This window comes from Gavia stellata, chromosome 1, assembly GCF_030936135.1.
Source record: "Gavia stellata isolate bGavSte3 chromosome 1, bGavSte3.hap2, whole genome shotgun sequence".
Taxonomy (NCBI): domain Eukaryota; kingdom Metazoa; phylum Chordata; class Aves; order Gaviiformes; family Gaviidae; genus Gavia; species Gavia stellata.
The window spans coordinates 3619477-3631994 of record NC_082594.1 but is presented as its reverse complement, the minus strand read 5'-3'; the positions used below and the strand labels follow the sequence as shown (position 1 = coordinate 3631994).

The 12518-nt window shown below is 44.0% G+C and overlaps 1 protein-coding gene across 1 annotated transcript in view; it reads left to right on the top strand.

Annotated features, from left to right (window-relative positions):
• The window catches only part of GUCY2F (guanylate cyclase 2F, retinal), a 46832-nt gene that overhangs the window by 9819 nt on the left and 24495 nt on the right, over nt 1–12518 (top strand). Inside the window, exons 5-12 of the mRNA XM_009819639.2 lie at nt 3009–3105; nt 3918–4052; nt 4900–4980; nt 6007–6183; nt 7105–7261; nt 8629–8778; nt 10909–11057; nt 12296–12459. Of these exons, the coding sequence (XP_009817941.2) occupies nt 3009–3105; nt 3918–4052; nt 4900–4980; nt 6007–6183; nt 7105–7261; nt 8629–8778; nt 10909–11057; nt 12296–12459 (1110 nt within the window). The remainder of the gene's footprint in view (nt 1–3008; nt 3106–3917; nt 4053–4899; nt 4981–6006; nt 6184–7104; nt 7262–8628; nt 8779–10908; nt 11058–12295; nt 12460–12518) is intronic.

Genomic DNA, 12518 nt, shown 5'->3' with positions numbered 1-12518 from the left:
AAGTTTGGAAGAACACTGCAGTCTGTTGCTGGAAGGATCAGCTGGATGATGGCTCTGAAGCATTAGGAAGGTGACTATCACTTTGGAAGTGCAAAGTATGCCATACAAACCAAAGACAGGAATCTGCTTTGAGAACGTCGGGGTGGAGACCGGGTCCGTTGACATGTTAAATGTCTTTTTCTTACTCCAGATCGTTCTTGCCTGGATTTCTGTCCCTAATATAATCACGTTTCCTATGAAGCACCTAGGCTGACCCTCTTTACTTTCTCCATGTACTAAAGTGAAAGAGAATATCTCTGGAGAGGGTTCAGAGCAATTAATTAGGATACCTCTTTATTACCAAGCTGATTCACTCCCTGTTTTGAACTGAAGTCCAACTCCCTGATCATTCACATTGCATATACATTGGTCTAGGCGTGGGACCTTCGGAGCAAATGAAGTAGTCTGCTGGGGAAGGGACAGTTTCCAACAATTGCATAGGTCACACTTATGTCCTGACTCTATGTCCAAGGTGGACATGAGCCAGCATGGACTGGTTGGTCCAGGAGCTATGGGTTGATCTTTGGCAAGGACACTAATGGCCATAACCTAAGGTAGTCTTCTGCTCCAAACTGGCCCCTGGAGTAATCTGTCTCTCATTATTGATGTCTACATGGTGCATGACTGAAATGAGAGTGAAATTAGAAGGCATATTTACTCGGCAGCAATGAGTTCAGCAGAGCAGGGTTCCTGGATTGTCCCATCCAGCTTTGCCTCTTAAATCATCCCAAAACATGTTTTGTCTCCACTCCTGAATCATCCCTCCAAATCCAGATGATATAAGGCCACCCAGCAAGCAACACCCCAAACAGCTCCCCTGCTTCTAACACACAGCTGCTTCTGATATCTTATAATTGCAGGCACTGAGGAGGTTGCCTCCATCCACCCGCACTTTAAAACCCTGCTCTATTCCTTGGCCACCAGCCTCTACAATTACATAAATAAAAGACAATCTTTCTGCCTACTCCACTTGTAGCTGTTCCACAAGTACCAGACTGTGCTTGGGAAGGCTCAGTCATGAGAAAAGATGTATGGCCATCTGCAAAGGGAAGAAAAAAAAGTCTAGCATGACTCAGGCAATGATTTATGTTAGGGAAGGGCATGTCTGGAACTAAATTTAAACCACAGCATGGTCTGAGTTCAAATGTGGGAGCTCTGGTGTTAGCTCTGCTAGGGATCTGCTGCATGACCTTAAATGAGTCACTCCACTCTCTGTGCTTTGCTTTTGGCAGAGGCGTGCTTTCCTCCGTGCTTGGGGGAGAGGATGTGATTGACCAAGCAAGATTTTCAGTTGGGCAGGTAAAAGGTACATAAGTGATGAGTTTTTTGCATGAAGATGAGTTGGGTGGCTTGGGACAAAGTGATTAAAGAAAGATTACAAAAAATCATCCCAGATGATGCCTGTGGTTATGTGGCAAAGGCTCCCTCTGAACTCCAAAAAGCTGTCTGTGCTCTTCTAAAATGCCCGGAGTGGTACATGCAGTGGAAAAGTGAATTGTGGCAATGTATGGACATTTTGTGAAATGGATTCCCTCTACAGTACATCTAGCAAAAGGCATCCTATTGCCCACCTCATCAGGAAAAGCCTTAGTTGTGTGCAGATCAGACATCTGCTGTAGTGAAAACAAAGTTCCTTAACTGAAAAAAGTTACATTGAGGGCAATGGGGGAGCTTTTCTTTCCCTTCTCTGTTCTTGTTTGATGAGTTTTTGACCATCTAATAGATATAGTATGCTTTGTGCTCAGCATTAGACCTTGACATCCATTGAAATAGTGGGTTCAAAATTATGAGGTGTGACTTCTGCCTCTTCCCTGAGTCCCTAAAATGGCCATGTGTTGGGCAGCAGTGTCAGATGAATCCCAGCTAAGAACTAACAACAAAACTCTGGAATGTTTTGTATTGATTTGCACGAAGTGGACGTAAGCCTCTTTGAACTACGCCATGAACACGTAGTCCTTGACAGTGCACCTTTTCTTGTTGTGGTCTTTTCTGCCTTGCAAATTCAAGAGAAGCTGAACAAGTAGCAGGATGTAGTCAAGCAACAGATAGCGTCTTCCGTGGTCTGACAACTATACTGAATTTTATCTCTCGCCTGTGGCAATTCTGCAAATCTTGTAGCCTGTCAAGGAATGCAGAGAGTCATCCCTTGGAAAATGGGCAGCAGCATCTTATTGAGGTGCCAGAAGCACATTTGTCCTGGGTTACACAGTACGTGATAGTCATCCCATCTGGCTCAGGTCCTGGAAGAAGTAGATCTGAATCAGCACAGTCATCGTCTTGATCTAATTACTCCTGACCAAGAGAAACAGCACTGGTTCAGCAATACTGCTTCCAAGACCTCCATGCTGCATTGCACTACGCCACACATGCCAGACTGCTCATCCCCTGTAGCCTTTCCCTCTGTACAAGCTTGCAGTCATTACAAGGGGGTATCTTGCTGTGTGCTTCATACTGCACCATGCTACAATATAGAGATTCAGCCAGCACATTTTGATCGTAACTTGTATCAGGCAGCTTTTATAAATGACCCATGATTCCGTTTCAGTCTCTAAGAAAGGCTGGTGTGCCTGAGAGCTCTTTGCTCACTCATCTAATAAAACCTATTATTCTCTCCTAATGGAGAATGATTTGGGATATGAAAAATAAACCCAAGCAAAACAAAGTATGCATTACATGCACATCCAATTCATATTTGTAACGAGATTGACTCAAGATGTCTATTTGTGCTGAGACCCTTTGAGATTATAGCTTTTGTAGGCTGTGAATCGGATAACCCTTGACTCAGGGGATTTCAGTCCAAGTCAGGGCATCATCATTTGTCTACTACTTTCACCCACATCCATCCCCACTGCCACACGACATGCTGCACTTTCCTAATACTGCAGGGAAGCCAGTTGTGGGGCATTCAGAGGTGGTGTAAACCAGTTACCTACCTAAAAATGGTAACTGTGACTCTCCAAATCTCACAGGCATAGTATCTTGAACAGCCAGCTATTCAGGGGACCTAACAAGATAATACTGACCTTGGATGACCTTGTCTTCATCAACCCAGAGCTACATAAAAAGGTAAGTCCTTTCACTCATGAAAGTAATGTGGTGGAACACTCAAAGACAGGTTTGCTGTGTAGTGTTTTCATACCCATGGAGCTCTGGGAAGGTCATTCACTTCCCCACGTCTCAATTTCCCCTGCATATCAGAAAATTTCCCATATGCTGAGTGTTTTTGAGTGTCAGATTAGATGCACATGCAGCATCAGAGCTGTTATGATGATGTAAAATAGTACCCTTGGCTGTGTTTATTCTAACGGCCAGGGCTTATTCTTTGTTCTTGAGGTTGGACGGCATAGCATAGTTCATGTCCACATAGCTAAGCCATCTTACTCTCTAAAATAAAGTGTCTGCATCCAGACTACCTATTGGGAACCATTCCTGGCCTGTGCTGGCTCCTGCCCAGAGCTGGGGATCTCCTGGGGGAGTGTTATATGGCATAGGCCAGAGCCATGCCCAGGACCATGCCAACGATATGGACTGCTGTGGAGCAATCCCTTTGCCTAGGTCACTGGCACAGTTACAGGCTTCTTGACTATGCCAGAGGAGGCACTCCCTTGCGTCTTGCTCAGGGAGATACCTGCCTCATCTGGTGTGTCCCCCCGAGCCACGGCATTTCCATCACCTAAAGTGCTGCTGTAGTGTTTCAAGGTACTAAACAGGGTCAACCTTATGACCCTTTTGGAGGTATGCAGAGATGTGAGATGGGAAGTTTGGGAGGTTTGGGAGGTTGCTAGCATGGGTCAAATGTATGGCCCGAGGCAGAGCTGGCATGGAGGTTTACATCCAAAGGTGGTAACTGTCTTGCACCTGCCTTTCTTGCCTTCCAGAGGCTGACCTTGGACAGTCTGACTGATGCAAACAGCGTAGCAGCTGACGGCAGAAGCCTGAAATCCGTAACTCGCTCCTTTTCCTTGAAAAGCACAGCTGCCACCCATGAAACCTCCAATGTGGCTTTGTATGAGGTAGGTAGGGACCTCGTGCAACCTCCTCCCACCGCTTCGGTTCATTGAGCTGCTCAAGCGGACAAAGTCTCGAGCTGCAGTACAGTAGATCCCAGGATGTGAACACTGCTGACTGACCCTGAGGGTAAAAATAAGCTACTCTCCAGCTGGGACTTACCAGTGCTTAAGGTGACTCTACCCCAACCCTCACCCTGACACTTGGAGTCATGTGAGGTGGTGGTATTCATCATCCCTATGTAGTGTTGCTGGATCTGGTCCCTGTTAGAGATGTCACCACCTAAAGGCACCATGAAGAACCTTTCTTGCAAGACAGGGCTTTTAGGTGGTGACATCTCTAATAAGGACCTTTCTTAGAAGACAGGATCCAAATACACAGAATAAAGGCTATCAAATTGTCCTTTGTGCTAACAGGACCGTATGGAGTTTCAGCAAAGGCAATGGCCAAGAAAACTTACCCCATCCATCAGTTCTTTCCTAAAAATGCAGCTTTTGGAAAAAAATGGCATGGTAATTTTTCCTGAAAAGGAGCAAAATAAATTGGATCATTAATGCCAGATTGGACAGAGTTACTTTCCTTTTTAATCAGTTTATCATTGTTTATCAGATGGCAATACACCTTCCAGGTATGAATTTCTGACCCAGGTGAAGGTCCTGCCTCACTCCATGCTTTTGAGGGTTTCCTGCGGATATTTTTATTTGGGTGCAATATAGAAAGAATCTACTGCCAAGAACATTGAAAATCCCCCATCACTTTCAAAGTCAAGGATCTGGAATTCAGACCTAGGTCCTAATGTTAGCTGTTGCTCAGAGACTTGCTTTATCATTCACCCACCTGTATTGTGGACAGGGAGACTGGGTGTGGCTGAAAAAATTTGAGACGGGAGCAGTTCACAATCTGCGGCAAAGCTCCACCAGCATCTTGAGGAAGGTAGGAACAGGGGATGGGCAAGTGGAGGGAAGGTTGCTCGGGGGACCTTTGCGACTGCAGGGCATTTTTATTCTCCTTGTCTCCTGTTTAGCCATTGAATCACATGTCATGGCTGTCAATGAGTCTTGCCGGGTGAAATCTGGTGGGACGGACCATGCATGATTGCATCTGACAAACTTACCAACGACCCATGTGTCAGAGTCAGCAGTTTGCAAAAGCCCACCCTGGACCTGACACCTCAAAGCTGGTGCAATGCTGTATGTACAACGAGTTCTCTAAGTGGCCTTGTCTACAACGGTAGAGTGGTTTGGAGGAAGTCATCCCTGCCTATGTCAGGGCAGGGTGATGCACTGGTAGCTATTTTCATTTGTTATTTGTTGACTGCCTAACAGTGTGGAACAGACACGGTTGTGCATTTCTCTGGGATGTGCTTTGTGTCTCCCGCTAAGATGCCTGTTAGAAGTTTACTTTTAGTCTTTTTTTTTATTGTTATTTCTAAATGACAAGCAAACACATTTATTTTCCAAATTCAAGGCTATTAGTTGTTGGCAGCTACTGCTAACATAGAAGTGGCATTTTTATGCATATAAATAAAATAAATTTAACAGGGCATTTCTCCAAAGGCACCATTGATGGATGACTTTGGATCCTCCAGGCACCGTATTGCTTTTCAGATCAGACCAGAGCTGGAGAAAGACTCCACATGCTGAACCCAATTTACCCCAGGGAAGCCATTTTGTCCTAGTGAAAGTTCCAATCCAGCCTGTCTAAAAAAAACCAAATTTCTGTTCAGTTTGCTTTTGCTATCTTACTTTCTTTGCCTTAATGGATAGACTAAGAAAAGCAAAGCTTAAAAATAATGTAGGATAGCTGAAAGTAAGCAGCAAAGAGGTTGTTTGCTTCCCCATCCTCGTGTGAAAGACTGTTTGGGAGTACAGAAACGATAAGGACATCTAATGATATAGAGAAGCTGCTGAGCAGATGTCTGGCTGACTTGGTCTCTTGTGATTCATTGTCTTGTTTCAGATGAAAGAACTGCGTCATGAAAATGTGAACCTCTTCCTGGGCTTTTTCTCTGACTGTGGCATCTTTGCCATAGTGACGGAGTACTGCTCCCGAGGAAGCCTGGAGGACTTGCTGAAAAATGAAGATATGAAACTGGATTGGATGTTCAAGTCCTCTCTCGTGATGGATCTCATTAAAGTAAATCCATTGCTCCTGCTGAGGCGTGACCTGCATGTGACTTTTATATTGACATAGCTATTTCACCCAGGACTTTGGGATTTTTACAGTAATGCAGGGAAAACCAATGTGAATGTAGTTATACCGATATACAGGGTCTTTAATGGAGACCTCTTATTCTTGTTTTGTTACCATCTGAGAGAAGCACTATCTGGGCTAACAGGACTACATCCACACAGCAGGATGAGAGGTTAAAACTACACATCAGGCTAGAATTGATCACCTAGAACAATGAATTTGGTGACAAATTCCTACTTTCCGAAGGTCCTTTCTTGTCATAAATCAGAAATGCATCCAGCATAGTTCCAAACCATAGAGAACCCCTGTCACAGGATGGCTACAGGTATGGTCACTTTAGAAGAGTGTTCACACGCTTCCAATCATGTCCCATGTGTTTTCACCCCCTAATGGTGAATTACCAGTCTGGGACAGGTGGCCTACAGAGAGTAGACTGCCAGAACCATTCTTACAGCCTCTGATCCACCTTCTGATCCTTCTTGAGGGAACTGGGTAAGGGCATCCAGCTCTTAACGGCTTCCCTTGACCTTACCATTGGGTACCACTTGTGTCCACCTTCTTAACATTGTCTAAAAGTGCAACTTCTGAGTGCAATGATTCCTAGGGCTACAGAGGGAGGCATTTGACTGTTCTTAAAGCTGCCAGTCCTTTCCAGTGTTACTTCAGGGTGCAGATAGCCCAATTCTTGTTCCTAATCCATTTCTGAACTTTTCCCGCAGTTTCTTGGGCTGATCAGCGCTGCGTTTGACATAGACTCAATGCTGTATTTGATGCCATCCAAGGTGACATTGGCTTGGTGTCTCTGAATGCTGACAGAAAATACAATTCTTAAGGAACAGCCTCAATATTTTCTGTGTTTCATAGGGAATTAGGTATTTGCATCACCGAGATTTTGCCCATGGACGTCTCAAGTCTCGTAACTGTGTTGTGGATGGCCGGTTTGTGCTGAAGATCACTGACTATGGTTATAACGAGCTCTTAGAAGCACAGAAATGCCCGTATATTCATCCACCCCCAGAAGGTAGGTGCCTTAAGAAAATGGTTTTTTGGAAATATTTGTCCATTGCTTTATGCTTGTCCTAATGCAATTGCAGGCCAGTGGCCACGTAAGGATTTATGCGCTCAATCTCACGACATCTAGTTACCTGTATACAATGCATTGTTACAGGAAAGGATAAGCAAAGTTTTTTCAGACTTCCTGAAAGTGAGGTGAATAACAGAGTATCATGGTAAGGAAGAAAAATTATATTGTAAGCAGTGACAGAACTTAAGCTTGTCATAGTTGGAGAAGGATTTAAGCGCCCCTGAAATCTGATCAATCCTGAATATCTGTGACTGGTGGAATTGGCTTCACATCCTTAGCCCCAACCCTATATTTGAATTTTCAGGTTAACCCAAATGCAAAGAGCCTTGTTTTGTAAAACTAAGCCATCTGAAACACAAGACGATACAGGTCTCTTGAAAGTAGGTCCCCTACATGCTAATCACCAAAGGCTGCCACATGACATTCCCAACACTTAGGGACAGCATCTCATGGGACTAGGTTTGGAGATTTTGACCAGATTTCTTTCACCTGGCCATTGCCCTGGGGTTTCCCTGGTATCCCAGTTTACTCTTGAAACCTGGTTTCAAGTATTATGTAGTGTTTCGATCCCTCTGTCACAGGATTTGATACCTGCACATTTCCAGTGTCTCAGATAGGGCAGTTGCCAGAAGACCTTCTTCTCCTCCCTTACAAAAGTTATGTATATTGCCGTAGCTGAAATGTTCCTTATTCCCATTACTCACAATGCACAGTTGCCAGGGTAACAATACCCCAGTTTGAAGAAGATTAATTTCTTGATGAGGTTGGGTATGTTTTACAACTGTGTCTTTCATCACTTGAATTATTGGATTATAAAGACTGATAGTACTTCAAACTGCCATAAACTGCTTTTACATAAACTATTTTCATCTAAGAAGAACTAAATAATATATTTTGTTAACTGTTGCTCTGTAAAAGAGCAACAACAGTAACAAGAAATCCGGGCTTCAGTGCCAACATTTGGTCTGAGTGGTATTTTCAAACAAAACAGGTGTTAACACTTTTGGCAATGGTGAGAAGACTTCCTATGTAGATGTTCAAGGCTGGTGTCTTAGCATGCAAATTGTTGGTATAGCAAAATTTTTTTAAAAGGTAGAGCGAAATTTGGAAAGTTCAAATTTTTTGTCAGGATGGAAGTTTAATATTTCTAACACATTGCAAGAAATAAAAAGACTTGCTCCAGTAAATAACAACATATGTTCCAACCTTTCCTCAAATAACTGAAATGAAGTGTTCATTTAAGCACTTAATTTGCAATCGTCTGAGCTCAAGTGTAAGAAACGTGATGCTCTTGAATTTTTTAGAATTGCTCTGGACAGCTCCTGAGTTACTGAGGGACCCGGACATGTGCAGAAAAGGCACGTTCAAAGGGGACATTTACAGCTTTGCAATCATCCTACAAGAAGTGGTTGTTCGGGGTCCACCATACTGCATGTCAGAACTCTCAGCTGAAGGTAGGCAATGATTTCAGTACATTTTTAAGACTACACAGAGCACTCATAAAAAGTCTGGCCAAGCCCCTTGGGTAAAACATTAGTATGGAAATAATGTCCTAATCTCATGAACTTTCTCAGTGACAAAAGGCTGTTTTCAACAAAACCATCCATAATAAACATCAAAATGTGTAGTTCTGATCTCAGCCGTGGTACATGACTTACCACTGCTGTCGATGGGGTTGGGGCTCTGGGTCTCCACCAAGATGCTGGGGCCACTGCAGCACCTCCAGTTCCCTGTACAAACTTTGACTTTTCCTCACAGTGTGGGGTGAAATCTGATGGCATCATTTCCCATAGTTTAGAAATTCCTTTGCTTCCCACTCATTGGCCCTTTTTTGTATGTCATGGGGGTTGAGGTTTTTGAACTAGACCCCTTGCTAGCATCCTGTTTTTTCCATCTGCCCATCTATTTTTCCTCAATTACTTCCCCATTTAAAGAAGTCCTCTCTCTCTTCAGCAGAGATCAAAGTGATACATCATGACCCCTCTGACATATGGCTTGTATCAGAAATAGCACATAGGTGAACTCCATAGGAACTTCTCATGGTACAACTCTCATCAGTTCAAACTGTGTTGTCCACGCATAGGTAGAGCAAACACACTGCAGTCAGGGTCGGGTCACAAGCACTTGAACAGGGAGGGGGTAAGAACAATCAAAAAAGAGCCGATTTCAGTGAAAACCCATTCTCAACACATTTTAAGCTGCATGGTCACCAAGTGGGGTATTGCCATTCAGTATCTGCCTGTTCAGTGCCCAGAAAAATGGGGCCCTGACCTTGCTGCCCCTCAAGCTGCTGTAACACTGCAATGACAATGATGATTAGGATGTAACTTGCTCTGTAATTCAGAGCTGGATCTATAATGTAGCCTATGACGTAATTAGTAGGTGTCCCCCCACCTAGTCCCCATGGGGAACCTCCAGCAAATGTTGCACGTAGTGCACTCCAGTTTCCTGACCTGATAAAATGATGAATTTCTATTCATTGTGTCCTAATCCTTAAGGAGCTTTCACTTGTGGCCTGAACTTTAAAACTGTCTGCGCAAGGCATTTCCCCTTGGCTGCCCCTGGAAATATTTGGGCCAGGTGCTTTGTTTAGTTCGTTTGGTGGAGAGTGGCGGGATGAGCCAAAAAGCTTTAAAGTAAACTGTCAACATTGAAAAGCTTTGGGTACTCACAGTAACAGCTGTGGAAATGCAGGGCTCCTGCCAGAAAGAGGGTGGTTTGCAGTCCATTTGACTGCTCTACACTACACAAAACACAAAAAAACCCACCAAAAACCTTCGAATACAATCACTTCAGTTTTTTTTTTTTAAGCAGGAAGATATAGTTCTACTTTACAAACAACACATTTCCTCCAGGATATTCTTACTAAGAAATACCTAAATTGAAGTTGGGGTTGAGTTCAGACATCACACTCCCCTGTCCGTGCTTCAGCTGTCAATGAAACCCACAGCTCCGCTCCTTCGCTGTAGGGCTGTTTTATCTAAAAACCACAGATTCAAGGACTGACTTCTCAGGGTCTGAAAGCCCAAGCCCAGTTCCTTATTAGTCTTATTTCACCTCTGGTTAGGGAGTCACTTCCCAGACGTTGTTTTGAACCCAAACTCTCCCCCTTAAAATACTTTCCACTGTCTCTGTTCCCATCAACCTCCTATGTACTGGTTCCCAGTTAACAATGAAGCGTCAGAGGCTGGTATCCTTCCTGTCTGGGCTCAGCCATAACCCTCTGCTCTGTTAGAGGACTGCAGATATTAATGGAGAGAGTCAGAGGCAATTTCATTAAATACAAGCCTGCAGGCTCACACATCCGTCACACAACCTTCCCCCATCCAGCCACTTTATTGCTCATTACCTGGTTCTCCAGGGACAAGAAGGCAGATGAATCTCTTATCTTTTAAATCCTCCAAGAGACTCCTGGCAGAGGAAAACAGAAACCCCCAGCTTCAATTGACACAGCCATTGGGTGGTGAGGAATAATGGTAATGGCTGAAGGACCGAGCAAGGGACAGGTGAAAAGGTCCGTGTCCTTTGCTCCCACAAAGACCCTCCATCTCACAACATGCTTCCCATTCTTCTCTTTGTCACAGAAATTATAAAGAAAGTGAAGAAGCCCCCTCCCCTGTGCCGCCCAAACATAGCCCCTGAGTTGGCCCCCCTGGAGTGCATCCAGGTAATGAAGCAATGCTGGGGTGAAGCCCCTGAACGACGTCCAACCTTTGAGGAGGTATTTCATAAGGTCGGTGAATAGACCAGCAGGTGCAATCCTTTGTTTGTACTTGGCAGGAAAGTGTGGGTTTTTTCATTAAGTGAGCCCCTAAATAATGATTGAAAAATTCCCAGAGCTCTAGTCTTGCCTTTGCTATTGGGTTATTTTATGGTTTGTGGTGTCTGGCTTACACCTTGTCCTGAACTTGGGCTGCCATAGCACTACCACCTGGGGTGTGATGCAGGCTGGACGTGGGCTTGGTGTCTTCACATTTGCAGTGTACCTGCACAGATGGTCTCATGGAGATCAAAGAGCTGTAAATGATGATAACACCTTCAGATCAATATGGTTTTTGATCTTCTAACATATTTAAAAGGTGATTAATTAAAAAGAAAAATTCGCCAAAGGCTGTTAAACACAAAGACACAATGTTTGGCATAGGACGTCTCTCAACTGCAGATTTGTGGAGGCTGGGATCATATCCCAGGGAAATATGACTGTACCTGAGCCCTGTTTAAACAGCTTTCCCAGACATCTGTTACTGGCCAGTCTCATGGACAGGCACTGGCAAAATAAACCCCTTGTTTGATCCAGCAGTACTGTTCCTATGTCCTTATAAGGTCAAACTAAGTAAACAAATATCCATAATTTTGACCTTTCAGTTCTATGAAACTGTGAATAATTTTACACCCATCTGACTCCACTGTTGAGTCTAAGGCAACTTCTGAAGCCACAGATTATCCAAATGGTCCAGAGGCTCATCTTCAGGTCAAGAGGAAAAACCACAACTCATTGAGGAGTTGGAGGTGGGAGGTGGCGGTACACATACATGCCAGTATGCAAAGGTGGATTTAAGACCAGTCATATGCAAGCAGGTTGTGTGTTGGTAACGCCCTGAAATTTGCACCTCTGAATGCAAAGGGCTTCAAGTTACCCTAAAGGTTAGTCATGGGATAAACGAGGGTGCAAATCTGCAGCATGATAGGACTCCATAAGAACTCACACACACATGGAAGGTGGTGTTTCACTTAACCCTTGCTGTAAGTTCATAGAGGAGCAACAGGCTCCTGGGGAACTTCCATAGTTATTGATGCAAATTCACCCTCTAGTTTGCCTTTTTCCTTTATTGTTGAACTCTTGCCACTGATGAAGCCAGCCTTTAGCATTGTCCCTTTAAAATAAATGTTTGCTTTTTGTTCCTTTCCAAACTTAGAGTGCTACAATGGTGTAATGAGTTGGAGAAATAACTCTCCAGTTTGATTTTCCAGTTCAAAACCATCAACAAAGGGAAAAAGACCAATATCATTGACTCAATGCTCAGGATGCTTGAGCAGTATTCGAGCAACCTGGAAGATCTAATCAGGGAGCGGACCGAAGAGCTAGAGATTGAAAAACAGAAGACAGAAAAACTTCTGTCACAAATGCTCCCGCCGTAAGTACTGGTTCTTCAGATGGTTAAAAAAACCCCATAGCTAGACTGGACAAAAGAGT